At 46.5% G+C, this 22931-nt stretch overlaps 1 protein-coding gene across 2 annotated transcripts in view; it reads left to right on the top strand.

Moving 5' to 3' along the window:
- Positions 1 to 21740, top strand: part of bcl2l13 (BCL2 like 13) — a 28189-nt gene extending 6449 nt beyond the window's left edge. For both annotated transcript variants that reach the window (XM_062547266.1, XM_062547267.1), the window contains exons 4-8: positions 577 to 733; positions 1110 to 1182; positions 1620 to 1748; positions 18279 to 18494; positions 18852 to 21740. In XM_062547266.1, coding sequence (XP_062403250.1) covers positions 577 to 733; positions 1110 to 1182; positions 1620 to 1748; positions 18279 to 18494; positions 18852 to 19769 — 1493 coding nt within the window. In that variant the 3' untranslated portion in view covers positions 19770 to 21740. The remainder of the gene's footprint in view (positions 1 to 576; positions 734 to 1109; positions 1183 to 1619; positions 1749 to 18278; positions 18495 to 18851) is intronic.
- Positions 21741 to 22931: the final 1191 nt, after the last annotated feature.

Raw genomic sequence — 22931 nt, 5'->3', positions numbered from 1 at the left:
TGAGCCAAGTGTTTATTTCAGTAAACATTGAAGATGGTTTGCTTACTTGCGTAACCCTTGGTTAATTGCCTGTCCCAGTTTGTGCAATGCCTCCATGGGAATGTATTCTTGTTTTCATTTGGTCCACACCCATATCTGCTCAGAGCAGGTACATGTTGCATAAGGCATCACACATGCACACAACGTGTGATCAGTCACCTTGAGCTTGTTATTAGTTCAGACATGAGACATGCATACGCACACACTTAGATCACACACAAACACATAGGTCCTATACTTCTCTCACACAGTTGTCCAGTTTCTAACACACACACACTCACAAACATACAGACACACACACACACACACACTCATGTACACCACATATCCTTGTGCCTTTTGCATCCACGTGCCTTCTCATTAAAAATATGCATTGACTGCCACACACGCACACACACACACACACACATACAAACACGGCCACCCTTGTGTTATATGTGTCCTCTCCAACACACACACACACACACACACACACACACACACACATACAAACACGGCCACCCTTGTGTTAAATGTGCCCTCTCCCTCTCTACCCAGCGTCCTCCACGAGCGGCTTTGACCGCCTCTCGTCGGCGGTGTTCAGCCCAGCCCAGGGGGACAGCTCTGTGGAGGACAGCCTGGCCGTGCTGGGGGACCGCGTGGCCCAGGACCTGGAGCCGTACCTGGCCAACGCCGCCCACACACTGCTCAGTGGGTGAGTCGCTGGTCCTCCGCACCTGGGGGATGCCTTATTGCCTATACCTGAGTTATGCCTTCACGCAATACTGGCGTTCATGAAATGCATGCATGTCTGTTGTTTAAGTTTGTTTACAGAAACTAAGCAGTTAGTTTGTTGGTAGAGTTGGTAAGCTGGCTGCCCTTAGCTGTCATTGTAATGTGAAGCTTGGCTGTAAATTACTCCTATAAACTGGATACCGAAGGGGACAGAGAGTCTTCCTATTAATCGAAGTACAGAAGAAGAGGACAAGCTCTGAATTGATATCACTTAGAAGTGATGTTTGTATCCTTGACCTAGTGTAGTTGCATGTTTTCTAATGTGTGTGTGTGTGTGTGTGTGTGTGTGTGTTCAGTTCACTAGACTACGAGAGCTTTAGGAGTGCTGTTCAGGACGTGTGCTCCCACACACAGGAGGGCTGGAACCAGGTGAGCACCTCTACCTTTCCGTCCCAGAGACTTAGAGAGGAAGTGGGAAGAGACTTAGATGGAGGTCTGTCTGTGTGTATACATACGAAATGGCATAGCATAAGTCATAAAATACTGTATGTCCAATGCCTGGCACTTACACACATTATCACCCTTACTTCCTTCCTTGTTCCTTCCCTCCTTATTGTCAACACAGTCTGTCTTATCTTCTCGCATCTCTCTCTCTCTCTCTCTCTCTCTCTCTCTCTCTCTCTCGTGCTCGCTTAATTCAATTCCATTGTCTATTCAAATATGCATTATTGGCATAACACATCATATGCTGTTCTGCCAAAGCATTCACAAGAATAATGCTAAAAAAACCATATACTAACATTGTTACAACATGTTACAGTGTACTGATGAAGTGTAAGTCATCTCTCTCCCTCCCTCTTTGGCAGGTGCTGGTGCCTTTAGTGTTGCTGCAGCGGTTACAGGAGGACGGCGAGTCTGTTGCCACGGTGCTCTCTTTAGGGATGCGCCTGCTGGAGGAGGCACAGGCCGACTTCATCATCCAGCAGGGAGGATGGGTGAGTGGGTGCATCTGACATCTGTCTGTCATTTAGAGTCAAATATCGAATTTGTCATTTTTCTGACCAATATTGCGATTGCCGTTTGAGTTGTGATATCATTTTTTTAATCGTCAAGCTTATTAGTTCAATATTCAATATTCTAAATTTCGTTCTCCGTTGGGCTTCTTCTGATTGGTGAGCATCCCTAGTGCATGAGAAGCATAGCACTTCTCTTAGGCGAGCCTCACTGTCTTCTCTCATAAGGAGGATTCATGTCGATTGATTTAAAGAAAAAAAAGATTAATCATTAGGACCTTTGAGATTAGCTAACTGAATTAGTTTAAGTGACAATTTAAATAAGAAATGGAGCCATACTGCAGTGCATACCTTGTGGGTCTGCTCTTTGCAATGGGTTGTTCTAAACTCCTCAAGTGCCCAGCTTTTGGAACTGTGCCAGTATTGCATGAGCGGGGAAGGGACAAAATATTGATAATTGGAATAAAGTAATAATCACCAGATACTGTGTCTGTATTGTGATCTGAATTGCACTGTCCATTTTACTTACCAGAGTCACAACTTTATAACTTGCAGTGACGCTTATCAAACGCATGAACATACTTTTGTGGTTCAATAGGTGGACACTGGCAGGGAGAGGTTGTAACTTAATATGTGACCAGAATGAGACAGTTGTGGATTAGATGTCTGGTTGCAGTTCATTGATATTGTTGTGTTTTTGCTTGTTTGTTGCCTTGCGGTGCCTCTAGACATGATGCCTCTCTTCATGAACTGAAGAAGAGCCTGCCATGTGTTCTTGCATCCAGCTCTTTACCTTCGCTTGCTTTGTGCTCCGAGTTAGAAGTTTGATTTCTTCCCCCCCTACCTTTAAAAAAAAAAAGTTCATGCGGATGACCAGCAGGGGGCACCAGCAATCAGCTATTATCTACTGTGCATTGTGACCTCAGCTGTAATTTAAGTCTCATGCGTTATGCTTTGTGGTGAAAATGAGAGAATGGCTCATTTAGGTATTTGCTGTGCACTTGTGCTGTGTCCAGCAAAGCAATTTAGCTTTTTTGCTGACCGGACTGCCCCCTGCCAGGGTCAAGCCTGTCTGCCAAGAACAGAGAGACAGACTGGGCATGGAGATGGTCAAGGAAACACGTGGTCAGGCAGAAATAGTTGGGTGAACTACAAGTGACCGTAACAGAATTGCATCACCTGTTCTTAGCCTTATTTTACGTCCCTCCTAAGACCACACACACAGTGTCTCTCTCTCTCTCACACACACACACACACACACACACAAAGCTATCCAGTGACACCCTCTCTGGTATGAAGTCATGCCCAGGGTGTACATTCTGACATCTTAAACATACATTGGCAGGTTTATGGCTCTGCTCTGAACTCTGCTGTTTGAGATGTCTGCTTTTAGGACTGTTGGACTTTCAGTGAACAATTTTACTGTATTTTTACTCTCTTCTGCGCACGTCCTGTGGAATGACCGCGCTTTTGTGCATGATGAGTGGCTGAACAGTAGTAAGTAGAGAAAGCAGTGTATTGTTGAACAGCTGGCAAACTTGGTGGCAGATTTCAGATTGACTATAGTTCACACACACTGAGTTTGGACAGAAAACGAGTTCTGTGTCAAACAAAATCCACCTCTTTGAATGCAGCCATTCCCCACTCCCAGTGTTTGTTGCCAAACTAGACCCTCCACAACTGAGTGAGTGATCACACTCTGGTACCCTAATGATTAACTAAGCACCAATATCATGACAATGCAAGCAAGGAGTTCTTCAAATAAATCTGTCTGAGGCAGTCCTGCCATTTTGTATGGGGAGGTTTGTAAGTCTAGTTGATGTGCTCATGATCTACAGTACATTTATCCCAGTCGTCTGTGCGACTAGTAATCGGGAACAATGTCAAATCCCAGTTGAATGTGTTTCTGTTGCTTTTGCAGCAATTGTCTGCTGTCTACCGATTATTACCAGATATAGTCAGTCATATCAGTTTGTAACAAAGCATTACACATGATTTTACAGAAACAAAGGTCGTAGCATCCAAACAAAGGTTGTAGGGGGACATTGTTTGGATGCTATTGTTTCTACTTCTGATGTAATGAGTGAGAAATGGGACAGACCTGCTAATAGACAGTGCACATCTACGCCTCTCATTTACTGCTAATGGCTGGCGGCCGCAGCCATCTTGGAAATTCAAAAATCTAAATTCTTGGGCTCAGAGTTCGAATGAGCTGACTTACGACTTCAGGGGATGTTCCATTTGAAACTTTGTGTTCAATACCTGGGGAGAAACGACGGAAATAGTGTGAGTAGAAATGTGACCCACCCTCTCTCCCTCCCCCATGTCACAGATGGACTGATGGCGTAGTGCTCTTGGTCCGCCAACTGCAGGAACTCAGCCGGATGGAATAATTTAATTACGTGTGTGTGTGTGTGTGTGTGTGTGTGTGTGTGTGTGTGTGTGTGTGTGGAGCCATTGTCTAATGCTGCCTTCAGTGTGTGATATGAGGCCGGGTGTACATTCCTGCCCTGTGTTATTCCAGGGAGAAATGGCGGAGGGAACGGAGATTTGAAATAGCCTGACAGAGTGATGGGATAGAGAGAGAGAGAGAGAGAAGGAGTAGGATGGAGAAAAAGAGAGAGGGACAAAAAATCGAAGGAAAGAGATGGACAGAGGTGGAAGGAAAGAGATAGAAAGAGATCAGGACAGGGAGAAAGAGAGATACGTAGGTAGACAGACAAAGATGAGAGTGGAACAGGCAGGAAGATGAGGGGGGGGGAAGAGAGAAAGAAAGGCACAGAGAGAGATGGAGGGAAGCAACAGGGGGGCTGGAGTAAACGAGAGGAACTCGAGCACAGGAGTTCAGACTGCAGAGTGGTGACAGCTGCCCACGTGAGCTCTCCCCTCTCCACTCCTCCCCCTCCCCTCCCCTCCACTCCTCCTCTCCCCCTCCTCCCCCTTCCCTCCACTCCACTCCTCCTCCTCCTCTCCCCCTCCTCCTCGGTAGCTGTGCCCTGCTCTCTCTCTCTCTCTGTCTCTCCAGTTCCTGTGCTCTTCTGTCCAGTGTGTCTCTCTCTCTCTCTCTCTCTCTCTCTCTCTTTCTCTCTCTTTCTAACTCACTCACTCACTCACTCTCACTCTGTCCTCTGCTTCTCTGTCCAGTCTGTCTCTCTCTCTCTGGCTGTCTGATTCTATCTCCTGGACCTCTTGGGTGGCGTATTTAAAGACTTGACCCTGTGCTGTGACACAGACTCTGGAGTCAGGTAGGATGTTCTTATATATGTGTGTGTGTGTGTGTTTGATGGACGTATGGATGGATGAGGAGAGATGAACTGTGTCCATAGTGAGGAGCTTTGGTCTGGTTCGAGCTGGTTGAGCTGGCAAACTAGAGCATGCAATACTCTTACTGTATGTGGGTCGTCCACACACACACACACACACACACACACACACACACACACTGTATTTCTCTTGTGTATCTCTGTAAAGTAAGAGATGATGGGTGCCTAATATAGCGTAATCCACAACTGCAGAACTAACAGCTGCTTACTCTCGGCTCGAGTGAACAAAGCTACTTCACAGCCAGTGTTACCTGAAGTGCATTTCAGTGCTTTATCTGATCATCATGCTACAAAATGCACTTTTAAAGTCCTCAGCTGGACTGGGGTTGGACATGACTCAGCAGTGGCGATCTGTCCATGTGTGTGTGTGTGTGTGTGTGTGTGTGTCTGTTTGTTTTGGTTATGATGATTTAAAACAGAACTGAGTTAAGAGTGCCCACTGTCAGTTTGTTTACAGTTCATTTGGCAACAGCAATACAAACATCTCCTAATATCCGCTTTGTCTCTGGTATGTGTGGGAGAGTGAGAAAGTGTGAATTTGGAACTGTGCGAGTGCTTGTCCGTGTCTGTGGACAGGTCCATTTTCAGGAAAAAAGACGTGATCCATTTTGCAAAAGAGAAAAGCATAAACTGGCCTGTAGGGGAATGAGGTTGGAATGACTCTGCAATTTGGGCAGCGTGAAGGGGGGTGTGTGTGTGTATGTTTGTGTTTGTGTTTGCATTTTATGCCTTATGTGTGTGTGAGGGAGAGATGGAGGTCTCTGGTCTGTTTTGCTTTTGTTGCATGTTGTGATTGATGACCTCTGTGTGTGTGTGTGTGAGTGAGAATTAGCTTGACCTTTCTTGGGGACCTTCACACAGTCTCACCTGACGTTCTTGTGGAATGGTCATATGCCTCAAGCACAGCAGTACCCTGAGCAAGCAGAGCATTGAACTCATACGTGTCCCTTTGCCCACTGATCTTGTGCTTTAGAGGTTCAGCTATCGCTAGCCTTCAGTAGTGTGAACTGTCAGGTCTCATCAAGACCCCTGACTCTTATCACAACGTGATGTAATGCAACTCTTGTTGCTAGGCAGCGGTGACTGTTGGGTCATACCTCTACATGATGGGCGATATGAAGAAGCCAGAGTTGCCTAGTCATGACAGGAGTGTTGCTGTTGTGGAAATGTGTTTCGATGGTGCAGTCACCTTGACACATGTTGCTAGGCTAGCAAGCACAGCTTTGACAGCATGGGACAACTACCACCATACATGTACTTGTGTGTGTGTGCGTGTGTGTGTGTGTGTGTGTGCGTGTGTGTGTGTGTGCGTGTGTGTGTGTGTGTGCGTGTGTGTGTATGCGCGTGTGTGTACGTGTGTGTGTGCGTGTGTGTTTGTGTGTGTGTGTGTGTGTGTGTGAGCGAGCGGATGGGGTTTAAGGATGGCAAGAGCAGTGTTTATGAGGCTTAAACTCTGTGCCCTCATTGCAGCATCACTCGGCAACACTTGGTTACGTAACACACACGTTCCAGAGGCCATCTCACCACACATGCTCCCTGGGGCTCGCAGACTGAGTGCCATACGCACACACACACACACACACATACACACACACACACACACACACACACACACACACACACACACACACACACTCACACACTCACACACACACACACACACACACACTCACACACTCACACACTCACACACACACACACACACACTCATGTGCAAGCAAGCACACACATTCCTCCTCTCAATTTGGTTTAAGGATTTATGAGAGATTATTTCTGGGCTTTCTCTCTCCATATGTGTGACTTTGTGTGTGTGTGTGTGTCCGTCCATCATTGTAGGTGTGCTGCTTTTATGCTCAAGTTGTGTACATATTTTCGTGTGTGAGAGTGAGTGAGTGAGTGAGTGAGTGAATGAATGAACGTGTGAGAATAGAATGTGTGCGTGCACTTGACCACAACCATCACTTTGGCAAACACACTTTAATGCTCAACGATCCAGGAACATTGCCACCCCCCCCTCCCCTCATCACAAACCCCCCCTGTGTTGGTCTCTGGTGTGGATGACCTCTAAGTGAATTAAATTCCACGGGAGGAGTCCCATTTCAGCCACTGGCGTAATGCGAGTCATCTTCCCGCTGACTGTGTGGCCCGCACGTCCCATCGGGAGGCACAAGGGGTGCCTCTCATGCAGCGTTTATTCGTCCTCCCTCGCTCCTCGGGCCTCGCTCCTCGGGCCTCGATCCTCACTGATCTACATAAAGAAAGATAGAGGAAGGGATAGACTGTCCCATTGTTGCCGCCCCATCATTCTGTATGTAGATCAGTGAGGATCGAGGCCCGAGGAGCGAGGGAGGACGTATAAACGCTGCATGAGAGGCACCTAGTGTCTTAGGTGAAGCTATGCCATTGCTACGTTTTGGACTGTACATGTTAATGCACTCTAGGTGGAAGTACAGTAAAGATTAGCTATGAGGGATTAGCGATTACTCTCCTACTGTAATGTTAATGCGTAACATGGACAGATATCAGAACATGTGAATCCTGGTGTACACATATGTTGGGCAAAGTGCACGTACAGTGGTGGGCTCAAGTCCACAGTGGAAAGTGCTGGAACAGTTTGTCTTTGGTGATTGTTCTTGTTCAGCCGGTGCCGGGCAGGTGGTCAAAGATGAAAAGATGTGTTCACCTAAGCCATATCACTTATCAGAGGAACAAGTAGTTCTCTGTCTGTGTGTGTGCACTGCATGTGGTGGGACTAGGGTTTCCCTTACAGAAATCTCAGGTTTCTGTCGACCAGTTGCCGCACATTTGTGGCAAGGTCATATTTTCATATGCAAATTGAGTTTCTGGCAAACAGTTACAATTTTTAGATACAAATTAGGTTTGTCCCCAGAAGTTCACTTGAAGTTTGACATTATTGGATAAGTGTGGTGGCAAGTCACTGGCGAACAGTGACAAACTGGCAAATTGTTGCCAGAACTTTGCTGGAAGTTTTCCTCTAGCAGCCAGCATTGGCAAGCTTACAGTATGGCAGTATTTTCAAGTGAACTCATTTGTTTCCCACAAATCGTCCACAAGTTTGCCGCAAATCTGCTGCAAACATTTCATTTTTGTAAGGGTGGGTACATAGCCTGGCTAGCGCCTACCACTTCTCAAATGAGACGTGGTCTGGCAACCAGACGTTCATTTTCTCGTATTTGAAAAAATGCCCAGATCCGTTCATTGGGCGCCACGGATGTCTATCAAATGCGTCTCTGCATAGCTCATCATGGTCTTGCTTTCTCCCCTGTTCTGTGATTGGCCACCAACATCAGGTGAAAATGGGGGCGTTAGTTTCCAGACTGCCTTAGCAGCGTGAAAGAAATCACCGCGCAAGGCAGTATGGGAACACCCAAGCTAGTGGGTACAGGTATCATTTTTACAATGTTATTGGTTCCGGGTTTCGATTCTAATTCATTTATTTCGGCCATAGCCCTTTTCATCTTACATGCCCCCTAGAAGTAGCTTGTGCCACAGTTTAGGAATCCCTGCTGTAAGCCATAACTGAACATCCAAAAAGATAATATTTATTTATTAAATATTACATATTTATTAAGTATTGATCCTCATACATATGCATTAAAATACTAAGGAGATCAATCTAGAGCTGTTAATTTAAAACAATATACCTTGATGTTTCAGAGTTTGAAAACTGTGACAAACGTTTATCTTTGCTTGGTCGCAATAATAAAAAGCAATTGTGTTTATGAATTAAAAGGCTTATTGCTTCCGGTTCGTTCTTATCGATTCTACTCGATTCTAACATTTCAGTTCCCAACCGTAGGTGGGACAGAGAAGTTGCTTTGAAAAACCTTCCATCTTCAACAGGCCTCCAGGTCAAAGTTTTAAACCGTAGTCTTGGACTAGTAACATTACCTTTGGATTATTTACAGAATTAGCCGCGCGTGCTCCTGACCAGATGGTCACCACGTCCATGTTGCACGAATGTCCTTTAACCGGACTAAAGACCACTAAACCTGCTGGTTTTGTTCACCGTGGCTGTTTACACACGCATGGTCCTTAGGGCCCTGGTGCTGTGTGTCTGACCATGGAGAGGGCCGTAGGGAATGTATAGACGTGGCCATGGCTTCCCATGTGTTGTGTAAACCACTGCATAGCCAGCTTCCTCTAGTTCACCAGTCTGGAATGTCATGTAGAAGGGAGCATGTGTCTGATGGGAGGCACACCCACCCAGCTAGCTTCTGCCGATCACCCCCCTCTGTCAGGAATGTGTGTGACTGGTGTGTATTTGTATTGCGGTGTGTGAGTGGTGTGTGTTTGTATTGCGGTGTGTGTGTGTGTGTGTGTGTGTGTGTGACTGAGTTTCTATTGCGGTATGAGTGCTTCAGGTGTGTGTGGGTGTGTGAGCACATGAGTGGTGTGGGATTGTGTTGCGGGATAACTGCTTGTCTTCAGGTGTGTGTGTGTGCTGCGGTCTGAGTCTTTGTCCTCAGGTGTGTGCGTGCTGCTGTATGAGAGCTCAGCTTGTGTTCAGGTGTGTGTGCATGCGCGCGTGCGAATATGCTGCAGTATGAGGGCTTGTCTTCAGGCGTGGGTGTGTATGCTTGTGTAAGGTAGGGTAGGGAAGAACGGGGGTGTGGTGCGCTAGCGTTGTGGTGTGTGTCTTACGCCCAGAACTGGATGCTGCAAGGTGTGTTTTGACAGATCCTCCCTTTCTTTGCACCAGCGAGAAAAGCCAAAGACGTGTTCCCGCAACACACTTGGACCGACTGGAGAGTTAGCATACAGCCGTAGAGTTGCTACCGAGATCACCTTCACATCAGGAACACGGCTGTAGAGATACCAGCTGATCACAGACTTGGCGCACTGAGGTGAATCCTTCTCTAAAGGTGTGTGTGTGTGTGTGTGCTGCTGGTCAGTATTGGTGGGTTGGTTGTTGTGTGTTAGTGTCTCACGGACTTATCTGTGAACACGTTGTTCGTTTGTAGTTTAAAGGTTTGCTTTTGAGGTCGCAAATGAGGCACATACGCAGAGATCTCCGCATACATGTTGACCTTTACACTAGCTGGTTTTGACCTCCTAGATAAGTCACAGAACAATATGTGTCTCTCTCCTGTGCGAGAACGAGAGGGAAAGGGGCACTAGGTGTGTCGTTGGTGTCCAACGTTGACCAACCAGCTTCCAACTGTGGAGGGAGTACGCCACTGGGACTGTATTTTGGTCTCCTTGGTGAGTACACTTGGCGTTGAGCTGTGCTTTAATTGTGGTGGAGGGATGAGGCCTTTATGTTGTGATGGTGATTGTTTCAAACAAGGTGGCGTTTGCGACAGCAAACACCTGACCAGTGTCCCTGTGTGGTCTGATGTAGGAGCTCGGATATGCCGAGATCAGGAAAATTAAAACGCAAATCCATCTCTCTCTCTCTCACTCTCCCTCTCACACACACACACACACACACACACACACACACACACTCTCTCCTCTCTCTCTCTCTCTCTCTCTCTCTCTCTCTCTCTCTCTCACACACTCACACACACACACACACACACACACACACACACAAATCAGCTTAAATTGAGGGTGTGTGCTGGGATGTGCTCCTGTGATTTAATCTCTGTCTCTCGTCCTCCCTCGCAGTCTCTCTCCCCTGTTAATCCCGAATGGAACTCATTTCTAGCCGTGGTTTCGTTGGCCATGGAGGTCGTCTGTCCCAGACAAGTTATATGCAAACATTTCTGGGTATTGATGTGCTTGTTGCATGCAGAGCCAGCTGTGTGGGAGTGAGGTGGAGATTCATGTGACATGGGTAGGATTTGAAAGCCTTTCTAGATAATCTGCACAGATTGCACAAAAAGGCAGAGTAGGATGATCAATAAACACCTTACACACAGACTGGCTCACCTGGTGCACAGACTGGCTCAGCTGCTGGGCGTGCTTGGTTGGACCTGGAAATTAATAAAAAAATTAAATAATAATATTTCCTATTGGGCGTCACCCTTCAGAGCAAGGAAAGAACATGTGCTGTCATGTGATGTCCGTAACATGTGTGTTCTAAGTGGTGCTGTGCCCACATTCTTAGCTGTGGAGTGATTGGTGAGAACAGTCCTTTCCTTTGGGGACATTAAAGACTCTGTCTAACATGCATACCTCAGACATAATAAATAGCTTACCTTTTCCATTGCACTTAACACTGCCCCCTCTTATGTTAGTTTGGAAATATGATGGTAAACTGAGGTATGGCTACATGTAAAGGATGCTAACTGTAATTAGCGACCATTCAGAAGGAGTGGGAGAGAGAGAGATGTGTGTGTGTTTGGGACTGTGAGGTTACAGTATGTCAGGGAGAGAGATATGTGGCTTTGGGACTGTGAGGTTATGTTGGGTACGTTCCTTGCTGTCTCTGTCTTTGCACTGTCCTGTTTGATCGGTCACAATGTGCTATGACACTCACACCACTGTGTGTGTGTGTGTGTGTGTGTGTGTGTGTGTGTGTGTGTGTGTGTGTGTGTGTGTGTGTGTGCCTTTTTCACGCATGAAGTAGCAGCCTTGAGGCAGTCATGATCAACTCGTCCCACAGTATGCTCAGCAGCAGACAGGTTTGGTGTCCAAATTCAGTCTTTTTTGCAGTCTGCAGTCAAAGACTAAGGTTTCCTTGGCACAGCAGTGACAGCACCCTCAGAAAGCACTTCACTGCCAGAGACTTATCCACTTAATACCCGATGCACAATGGCACAGCACTTCAATATATTGGCAAAATGTCTGTAAGACAGACGAGGATTTGGAAGAAAGTACTTTAATGAAAAATAGCATTTGATGTTTGGAAAGTCGTGTGTAATCGAGTTGGTGGTCTGCCGTTTGTGCCCTGGAGTTGAGAGGAGAGCTCATGAGTGGACAACCATAACTTTGACTCCACTTTAGCTGTCAAAGAGTTTTCCAATAATCAATGAGTATGTGAACGTGTCATTTAACAGTGGCCTGTGCATGTATGGACTGGGATTGAGACGTGTTTGTTTTGGAGCCAGGTCTGAAATATGTGGGATATGAAGGTCGGCCTGTCATTGTTTGGAAGGTCATTTGCTGTGTGCCAGGTGAGTGCTGGTTCAGTAGTAGCCGACTCAGATCTGTCCTAGATCAGAAGCAAGTGGGTTTGAATGTTAGTAGCAAGTAGGTTTTTAACTTACTGGTTTGGGGACAGAGCACACAACAGTGTTCAAGTCTCTTGCCAAACCAACTAGAGTCTCTGGCTAACCAACCATGCTCAAGTATCTGGCAGACCATGCTCATGACACTGGCTAACCATGCTCAAGTCTCTAGCTAACCATGCTCAAGTCTCTAGCTAACCATGCTCAAGTCTCTAGCTAACCATGCTCAAGTCTTTAGCTAACCAATGCTCAAGTCTCCAGCTAACCATGCTCAAGTCTCCAGCTAACCATGCTCAAGTCTCTAGCTAACCACGCTCAAGTCATGATGATGGGATAAAAACCTTTGAGCAACTCTTGCCAATACTACATTGGCATTACATTGCTCAACAATGATGCTCAACAATGCCATAGCCTACTATTTGCAACAGCTAAATAATATGTTTTTGGACGGATTAAGTGAAATTGGACAGTATCATATGGCACACCTGATGATCTCTCATAGCACACCGGTGTGCCACGGAACAGTGGTTGAAAATCACTGGTATACAACACTTGCATTGTGACGGGCACTAACTTTGAAACCACTTTGAAACCAACCTTACCAATCGCATTGATTAGAGATTTCTAATGTTACTTTCTACTTCTTTCTACTTCTCTAAATTTGACAAACTGACAATAAACAGAAATAAAGTATGTGGGTCTACCTTTACTGTAAATCAATTTCTACATTTTCCCAACTGCATTTTGATCTTTACGGGTGTGGCTGCTTCACAATAAGTTTCGGTTTCGTCTTCCCCTCTGGTCGCTGATTGGCCTGACATTTTTCTTTCTGAGGGAAACCGTTATGAACTATGGTCAGGCCTGATAGAGTTCAGGCGTGGTGCCGGAATTCAGGCTTGAGCTCGGCCATGTACGATGTCAAGAGAGGCTATTCTCTGTATTGTCTTTGGATGTATTTGATCATTTCAGGCACAGGTAATATCCTGTCTATCAGCCCTGTATGGTGTTCCAGACTAGATGTCCCTGAAAGAACATCTAGTTGAGCGCGGCCAGGCTAGACTTTTGCTGAAGGTACAGTAGGATGTTTTTTCTGTGTAGATGAGTAGGGTGGTACTATACTTTCTGTACGACAAGCATGATCTGCCAGGCAGAGGGGTATTTTCTATATTACAGACGTGATCAGGCGGGCCAGAGGGTGTTTTTTCTATATGAGAAGTGTGATCTGCTGGGTGGAAAGGTATTTTCTACCTGAGAGGCGTGATCTGCCGGGTGGAAAGGTATTTTCTACCTGAGAGGCGTGATCTGCCGGGTGGAGGGATATTTCTATATGGGACACAGGACCCGATGGGCGGTCGGCTGCTGTTTTCTCCGTCGTGAGCGTGACCGAACTGGAGTGGGCCAGTGGGATGCTGTAACCTGGCAGCCAGGAGTCGATGCTAGAGCAATCGCTGCCATGGCAACGATGAGGATTACATGTGAAGGACGACCCACATGGCTGCTGGAGGATTAGAGCATAGTGAATACGGAGGTAGAGAGGAGGGAGGACAGGAGAGGACAGGAGGGGAGGGGAGGAATGACAGATGTGATGAGAGGGAGAGACAGTCACAAAGTAAAGAGGGAGCAAGGGAGGGATGGAGGGAAAAAAGAGAGGTGTTGGAGATCATGACTGAGGATGGAGGAATAAGATTGTTAGGAGTTGATAAAGCCTGTACAATGGAAAACTGATGACCGGTGAAATCCTGAGAACCTAAAGGTTTGTTGTTCAATTCAGATTGGAAAATTAAGCAGAAGCTACTGTCAGCAGTTTTGGATGACGTCATGTCAGTTGATATTTCAACCAAACGCCAACAAAACACCAAAGAATGAACTAGCCAATGCCCTCCCCAAACAACCCTTCCATTTCTCCAGACTCCCGCCCACAGCTTTCGGTGATCGGCTGAAATAGTTATGATCATGGGACAGGCCTGCTACTATTTTTTTGTTTTGTGTTCATGAAACCATGGCTGTGTGAAGACCGTTGTTTTTTTTTGGGGGGGGGGGGGGGTTGCCTGTGGAGAACTAGCGGTTTGTTAAGACTTATTCACTGAAAGTGCCAAAAAGTGTTAGAAATTGCTTCTCTGACGGTGCCTTTTAGTCGATATTGAGTGATTATTAGCAGTAGTCAGGGGGAAGCGAGCCCTCCGAGTGCTTAGTGCTTAGCTCGGTGATGGAGGCGCAAGCAGACCGTGTGCAAATCATTGAGGGCCAGTGACCGGTCATTTCATCTCTGGTTGGTTGGCCAGCCTCAGTGAGTGATTCTGCATCTGTGTGACTGAATGATGCTGAAACCCTGCAGATGTCAGGTCTCACTCTCTCTCTCTCTCTCTCTCTCTTTCAGTCTCTCTCTCTTTCTGTATCTCTCTCTCTCTCTTTCTGTATCTCTCTCTCTCTCTCTGTGTATCTCTCTCTCTCTCTGTATCTCTCTCTCTCTCTCTCTCTTTCTCTCTCTGTCTCTCTCTCTCTCTCTGTATCTCTCTCTCTCTCTTTCTCTCTCTCTCCCTCTCTCTCTCTCTCTGTATCTCTCGCTTTCCCTCTGTTTTAATAATTGAAAGATGTTCTCTCTCTCATATGTTTGGTTTGTGTGTGTGTAAGTCAGTGTGACTGGCACTGGTTTGGGATGACTCTCCTCATCACATGGAATCCGGTAGAGAGGTGTCCTGTGCCTGCAGCCCCACAGAGCTGGGCAGGCCCCTGTGAAGACACATTCACTCAGCCAAGCCTCATTGACTTGAGTGCCAACGCTGTGAATGCTGTGCCTGGTTCCATGTCTGTGCTGTGCTAAGCACAACGTCTTTTCTCTGAGGATGACATCACATGAATAAGTCACATATGATGTGAGCTTTCCACATCGCCACAGGCCCTACCTCTTACATAACACAGAAGGAGAAGTCACTAGTTCCCGTAGAGTAATGGTTAACATATTCTATTTAAAGTTGACCCACACACACACAGTCCTTTTTACATTAATCAGTCCTTAGGCTTTTAGCTTCATAGTGTTGTGACACTGAAGATTTAGAATGAACAGGGCTCTATGTGGGGTGAACACTCTGCTTCAGGTACGACCTTCAAAGTCCTGCGTGACTCCTTATATTGTCCTTGAAAACTGGCTTATGGAACTTGCTTTCAAATTCCAGTTATTTAGTGGGACTGCAGATGGCTTTAGTTTGATATTGTTTCATTTGTCTTCTACCCTAACATGATCTGACATGCAAGTACCACTAGAGGGCAGTCCAGACAAATAAACACAGTAAGGCTGTGGTACAGAGCAACGTTTTCTGCTGAAAGTCCGTTGAGGACAGTTTGTCCTGCACACTGTCCTGTCATTGAATTGACCTTAAATAGATATTGCTACAACAAAGAACACCACAGTGCGGGCAGGGCAGCAACCACAAGGTACTGCTTTTGCATTGCGGGACATTCCCTCAGTCCACGTGTCATGCTGGGATACTGGGGTATTATCCCACCTCCCAGTTTCGTTTCTAGTTTCTAGTAGTCTCACTAAGGTTCATATCAGTATTCACTTTTTCATTAGTGCTCCATATTGAAGGGGGTAACACTCTCTATTTAAGGAGGTTTCATGTAGGTTGGTGTTTGTGCTGTGGCTAAGGAGCTGGGCTAGCATGCAGTAGCCAGAAAAGTTGTGGGTTCAATTCCTGGCTTTCACCGTTGTGCCCTTGAGCAAGGCACTCCATTTCATGTTGCTCTGGGACAATGGCCCTTGTAATAGAGTTTACATATCTCCAGATCCATTAGTTTTCAGGAAATTGAAAAAAAAAAACTTGTATTTAAAAAAAATAAAAAATAAAAAATGATCCAACATTCAGTTATCAAATGAAATAGAAAACCCCGCCTGACAGCAGTGATATGTACGTCACTTTGGATAACAGCATTTGCTAAATGAATACAAGTGAAATAAATGAAAACTTGTCATGTCCCAAGACAAAACCTGATCACACTTCTTGAATTTCCCCTTGGGGATCAATAAAGTATCTATCGATCTGCAAAGCTAGGCTAACCGTGTTAGACTGGGTTATTGCACACCCAGGAATGAGAAGGGTATGTATCCCCTTATCTAACTCCGGGGTAGAGGGCAAATAAGCCAATTTCTCTAAACATTGGCATGTTCTGATGCACTTATTGTGTTTTTTTCTTGTTGTAAAATGTATTGTTAGAATTGCTCTTAAAAGCTTAAAAAGTGTTTTTACCATGTTGTAAGTCGATTTGGTTAAAAAGCGTCAGCCAAATGTAATGTAATGTAATGTAATGTAATTTTCCTTTAACATAAGGAGAAAAGGCCATTTCACCCTACAAGAGGGCATGGGTTACGGAGTCTAGGTCAAAGGTCGTACTCCTTTATAGTGATGCTTTACTTTTGTTTGTTTTATCAAGCTAGTAATTTTGGTCTGTGATTGATAGCCTACAGCAAGAAGTTAGTTGGTTGCTGGCTACTGGCTCGCTGCTGAGTTGATGTTCACAGTTCTTCTAAATGCTTTGAATATTGTCACTGAATGTTGTGACTTGACAAAACATGTTGCACACTGCACCAGTTCTGCATGCTAGTCCGTTATTACCATTTGAATAACTCTCAGCGGTTAAAATTTCTCCAGAAAAACCACAGACAAACACACAGTAATACTGAAAGTATAGCGACAGTGCAATCTGCATGTGAACCTCCCACTTCCACAGCCACCTGTCTAAATGAAGACTTGTTTTTTTCTTGCACAGTAGCGCTTCATGCTTCATGCTTCTCTTCGTCTTAGTTTGGGAAACTTTATAAATGTTTTTCAGAGAATTGACATTAGTTATGAGTGACCATAATTGTTTAGGCTTCCTGTTCAGGTTGCTACTGCATCCTGTCCTATTCTCTGTAAAAGATGTGTGTGTGTGTGTGTGTGTGTCAAGCACTGTGTCTGAGGGAAGAGTTAAGAGTTACGAGATGATGGTATTGTGTATGTTGTGCGAGCAGGGCACTGTAGTGTTGAGTAGAAAGTGTGTCCAGTGTCCTGGAATTAGCAAAGGGTTAGCATGCATTTTCCTATGAACACAAACCGTGAAACCATGAATAAACCGAACACATGGACATACAGGAAAAGATTTAGCATTTTTTATGTTTTACTTGGTTTATCTTAACAATGTGTGGGTGTGATAACCATCTGTGTGTGCGTGTGTGTACAGTATGTGTTATGCATACACACACACACACTCAAACACACACACACACGTGTGTGCAGTGTTTACGCATCTCTGGTGGAGACAGTGTGGTTTTCTTTGACGTATGTCTTTTTGTCACTTACTCCGCCGTTTCCGTTGTGGTTTTTCTATTCAGACATGGCTAGCTTTTATCGCCTGCTACCCTTCACATGGATGTCATCCAACTGTCAGCTTTAGCCTTTAAACTGAGAGTGCTAAGAGTGTTAAGATTTACACATAAACTACATGATGCCATATTTGGAGAACCTGGAGGATTTTGTTCATCAAACCCTTCCTAGAATGACCGATGCCAGATTTGACATTTTGAACACAACAAGTGGAGCCCATGAGGTCAGATGGCCATACTGTATGCAGACTACAGTGTATGTAGTGTCAAAACATTTGGACACTGATCCAACAGCGTACCTCATGTTAGAAAATGCCTTTTGCTCCGCTGTTCTCTCCCCGTTTCTCTTCCAAAACTCACACATGGTGAACCACAAACCAACAGCAATCTCGGAGAGGTACAATTTTTGCAGCATTTTGCAGCATTTCTGCAGAAGGAAGCAAGTAAACAAACTTCAATTGGGGTCCAATATTTGCTGCACAGTCTTCTGACCACACTCAGTGAATTTGAATCCACTGTCACACTCAAATTATGACGGAAATTCTTCAGAAATTCTGCCATCTGTTCTTTAGAAATGCTTTGTTTAATTTCTATTTTTGTGTTGATGCGGTTCCCGTGCGGCCCCACCCCTCGGCTCTCACAGTCTCTGTAGACGTGACTCAACTCATGACTTGACTGTCTCTTGCTCCTCCAGGGTGCTGTGTTTAGCTTGGAGGAAGCCGAGGACGCTGGCGTGATCATCGCCGAGGACAGCAACGATATTTACATCCTGTCGGGCGAACAGCTCCCCCCCGACCACCTCAGCCCGCCGGCGTCGCTCCTGGCAACGGCTGAGAGCAGTGGTCCCGCCTCGTGGCAGACAGAGAGCTTGGCCGCGTCGCTGGTGTCGGGACACGAGTCGTGGGCACAGGTACGGCCTCCATCTTGACTCTGTCGGCCATCTTCAGTCATTTCCCATCCTAACCAGGTCATCGTTGCATAACACCCATTAAAGATGTAAAGCGCACTGCAAACTGCTCACCTTGTAGGTGAGACTCACCTTGTAGATGCCACAGGAAGAAGATTCTTGATAATGAATGGTCATGGACACTTGACATAATGCCATGTTCCCTCGACATGTATTACACTATCTAGTATCTACACAATAATGATTGTGCTAAATATCAGTTAACTTCTGATTCACAGCAATAGACATTATGTGCACAGTGTACCGGTACATGGTGAATGTAGTTTCTGATGTTTATGAGTGTCCATGTCACCCCTGCAGGTGGGCATAATGGATCCTGAGGATGCCAAGAGTCTGGACAGCAACGAGGGCGTGGTAGCCCTGGCAGAGGAGCGCAGCGAGAACAACTCCTCCAACTCGGACATCGTCCACGTGGAGCGGGAGGAGGCGGAGCTTCTGGCCGAGGGGGAGGAGCTCCAGGAGAGCATGATGAGCGTGCTGGGCACGGAGAGCGAGCTGGCCGAGCTCCGGGCCGAGCAGAAGCAGGAAGAGGACGGAGCCGTCCCCGCTGCCCTCTCCGCCGCCGCCGCCCCGCTAAGTCACACGGCGCTCCTCCCAGACGCCCCGCAGCCGCTGCTGGTGCTGGAGGAGCCGGTGCTGATGGAGGCGCCCCCCAGCTTGGAGGCGGTGCCCTCACTTCCGGTGTCGGCCGCCGCCGAGGTACCACCGGAACCTGTCCCCGAGTCCAAACTGGAGCCCCCTGCCCCGGTCTCTTCTGCCCCGGCCCCTGAGCCTCTACTAGAAGCCCCCAGTGTAGCTGTGGTGGAGTCCCCTCGCCCCCCATCACCCGTGGCCCCCCCTGCCCTTGAGCCCCAGCCTGAGCCAGCATTAGAGCCAGTACCAGCACCAGAACCAGCACCAGAACCAGTAGTGGAGCCCGTGGTGGTATCAGAGCCTGTGCCCGTCCAGGAGGCACAGCCCGAGGCCCCCCCGGAGGTCCCGGAGCCCAAAGCGGCAGAAGTGGCAGCTGCACCGGTCCTGGAGGCCCCGGTTCCTCCGCCGGTTGAAGTGCCGGTCCAGACACAGGCAGCAGAACCAGCAGGCGAGCCAGAGCCAGAGCCAGAGCCTGAACCCAAGCCAGAGTCATCGGAGCTGCCGGTCCTGCTGTATGGTGGCGCCGCCCTGGTGCTCATGGCGGCGATTGCAGCCTATGGAGCGCTGTCCTTCAGGAGGAAGTAGCACAGAGCCCTGCTGCCCCCCTCGCCCCTGCCACCCTGCTATAAGCCTGCTCTCACCAGCCCACCCTTCGCCCACACCGGACCCACCGAGATCTCAGCTCGGAAACCTGGCTGCCCTGGTGCCAAGCACCGGGCTCCGTCTGAAATGTGCCCTCTTGCCCAACGCTGGGACTGTCTCACCTCAGCCTACCTCCCACCACACTGTTACTCTCCCGTCTCCAGTCAGGCCCGTTGGACTCGCGTCGTCTCATGTGTCTCGTTCCCCACAGTCTCGTGAGGTGTAGAGTGTGTGTGTGGTTTATGATTTTGTTGTAGAAAACTGACACTTTGTCACTCCTGTCCAATTGGAAGAGAACATTTCTCGTCATCATATGACCGCTGCTGTTATTGTGGCTATTCACGTGTGTGTGTGTGTGTGTGTGTGTGTGTGTGTGTGAGAGAGAGAGGGAGCGTGAGTGAGTGAGTTCCTGTTTCCGTGTATGTGTGTATATTTCATCACAGCTCCTATGACCTTGGGAGGGGGGCTCAGTCTAGCATCATGTTGACCCCAATAGGTGTCATACTTTCAGTTATGATCTTTTCTTTCTTTCTTCCTTGTCGTCTGTTTTCCTCATGCACTTACAGTATGTAATTAGCTTCTGTAGTCAGGCCGCTCTGGTTCTTCCACATTCACTTCCTCTCAGCCGGATCAGACAGACAAGTTTAACACTGAGGGGGATCTAGAAGAGAAATCACCTTAAATTCACTGAGGCCGCCAACTTCTCAGTTTCATTTTTATTGGGGAACCCTTCAAACAATGCTCCCCAGAGGGAAAAAGTTGAGCCGTCTGTTTTAAATAGAGAGTAGAGACATGCGAGAGGAGTGTAGCTACCAAATTTCTTTCAATGGAGCCTTTTTCTTCCCATCAATACTAGTTTAGTGAATGGAGAAAAACAATGTGCTGTTTTGCATGGGCCTGTACACTCAAATAGAGGCATCACTTGAAGTTCTTCAAAGAACCACATGTGCCTATTTCCCACTGACACTGTCAGTGTTTGCTTTTATTCTTCTCACTCTCGACATGTGATGAAATGGAGAATGACTACTACAGGGCTCTGACTTAGCCTTCCATACACTTACAATCCACAAAGGTGCATCAGTCTGACCCAATATAATGGATGTCTTCTTGTTTGTTTGTTTGTTTGTTTGTTTTAAACTGCAGATATGGGTAATCCTGAAATACAAAAATAACTCTGCTTTGATAGAAAGGGGAGATGTTAGTATTTTAGTTCATGAGAACGGGCTGAATCAAGTTCCTAAACAAACGCCAACCCCAGCTGTTTTGAGACAATGCAGAACTGGGCGTAACCTCTGAAACTCCTAAATGACTCATGCACAGATACGATCCGATTGTTTGACCTATATCTGGCGTCTCATGACGTCTGAGGCGCTGTTGGTTGATTTATCGAGAGCTTTAAACTTCAGCGTCATGGGTCTATCCATAGATGCCATGGTGTCCAGTGAGTCTTATAGTAATGGCTGTGTCCTACACATTCCTAGATGGAGATTATGCGAGATGGAGAGGGATTGTACCCTGTGAATGTGCTTGCAGTTCCTGCACAGATGTGACGACCTCCTTCAAATGTAGATAGTCAGTCCTAGGTCTGTTCTAGTTATTAGGGAGTGCTGAGATAAGAGTTTGCCATTCACCTGAGGGAGGTAAACTAACTGGAAAAAGATATCAAAATAAGGCTCTGGCTCCTCAACCTGTACCTCAGCACAGTGACCTTTGAACTTAGACACTCACTGGACATGGTGTCTTTGCTCACAGGAGCTGTATGTTTGTTTTCCTCTTGCTCTTCAATTATTTTCTGCAGTTTTACCTTTTCTGTTTCAGATTGTCTGAGGTTTATGATGAGCTGAGGTTGAAAATATGGATAGTTTTGCTGATGTTTTTTTTTTCTCTCTCCCTTCATTAAAACTGTGCTGGAAACTCTTGCATTGCATTATTCATCAGATTTAATACCAGTATACCTTTGAACACCGTGGTGTAGATGTGCATGTATGTTTGCACAGAGGTGCAAAAGTGTGTGGTTGTTTGAGGTTTTGTTAAGAGCCCCACCTATTGAAGTCCTAGGTTGCAGAACATTTAGCACAAACACACACGCGTACATTGAGACATCTGTCAGCTACCAGCCTGTTTGGTCTTTACCTCTGTGGTCTGCAGCTCCTCTGCTCTACTCACGGCTGTGCTTCCAAACGTACCGTTGACGTTCTGATCACCTCCTCAGGCCCTCGTCCAGTCGGTGCCCACCCGCCTACCTGCTCAGCCTATCTGCGTGCCTACCTTTCAAACACTTTGCCCATGGTGTGCCCACCTTTCAAACACACCCTACCCATGCTGTGCCCTCTGCGTGTCTACCTTTCAAACACTTTGCCCATGGTGTGCCTACCTGTCAACAATCTCCGCTGAATAACTGTGACTGCAGCAGCACATGCATTGCAAGCCTCTGAGCATTTAAAATATGAAAGATGTTGAAAGAAGTGGAATGCAACCTGAATGGAGTAGTTGGTGATTCTGACAGGGAGTCAGAATCTCCTGTGTAACTTCCAGGAAAAAGGCGTTTGTGAAGTCAGGCGCAGATAATGAGCAGAGTAGGAAACACACAGGCTTTCCTACTCTGGTGAATGTGTCAAAATAGGTTTAGGAAGCCCAGGAAGCAATGACTGACAGAGTTCCATGTCTAAATCAACTGCTATCTGGTGCATCAAATAAGATAGACATGTGGTCGTATGGTGGTAGATATTTCATATCATTTTCAAATCACACTTATCTTCTGCGCCCTATCATTTGTTACATATTAGGAAGTGGACGCGTGATAGCAATACAGCACAAAGTTCATTGAGCAATGCATCAGTTCTGACTACAGGAACAACATCACTTTAAATGTCAGGCCCGACAGCCGGACTACACCAGAAACACAACTGAAGTGTTTAACTTACAGAGACTGGTCTCTTTTTTTCAATGTGCGCAGCACTCTCGTGTCTAATGTAGCCAGCTCCATTGATAATACTGGAAGCTAATTGTTGTGGCACACATTCTGCACATAGCCCCACTGTATGTATCAATGTTTGTATTATAAAAGGTCATTTTAAAAGGCTTGAGTAGAAACACACACACACA

This window comes from Sardina pilchardus, chromosome 10, assembly GCF_963854185.1.
Source record: "Sardina pilchardus chromosome 10, fSarPil1.1, whole genome shotgun sequence".
NCBI classification, from domain to species: Eukaryota; Metazoa; Chordata; class Actinopteri; order Clupeiformes; family Clupeidae; genus Sardina; species Sardina pilchardus.
Note: the sequence above shows the minus strand (reverse complement) of the source record. Positions and strands in the feature narration are given on the sequence as shown.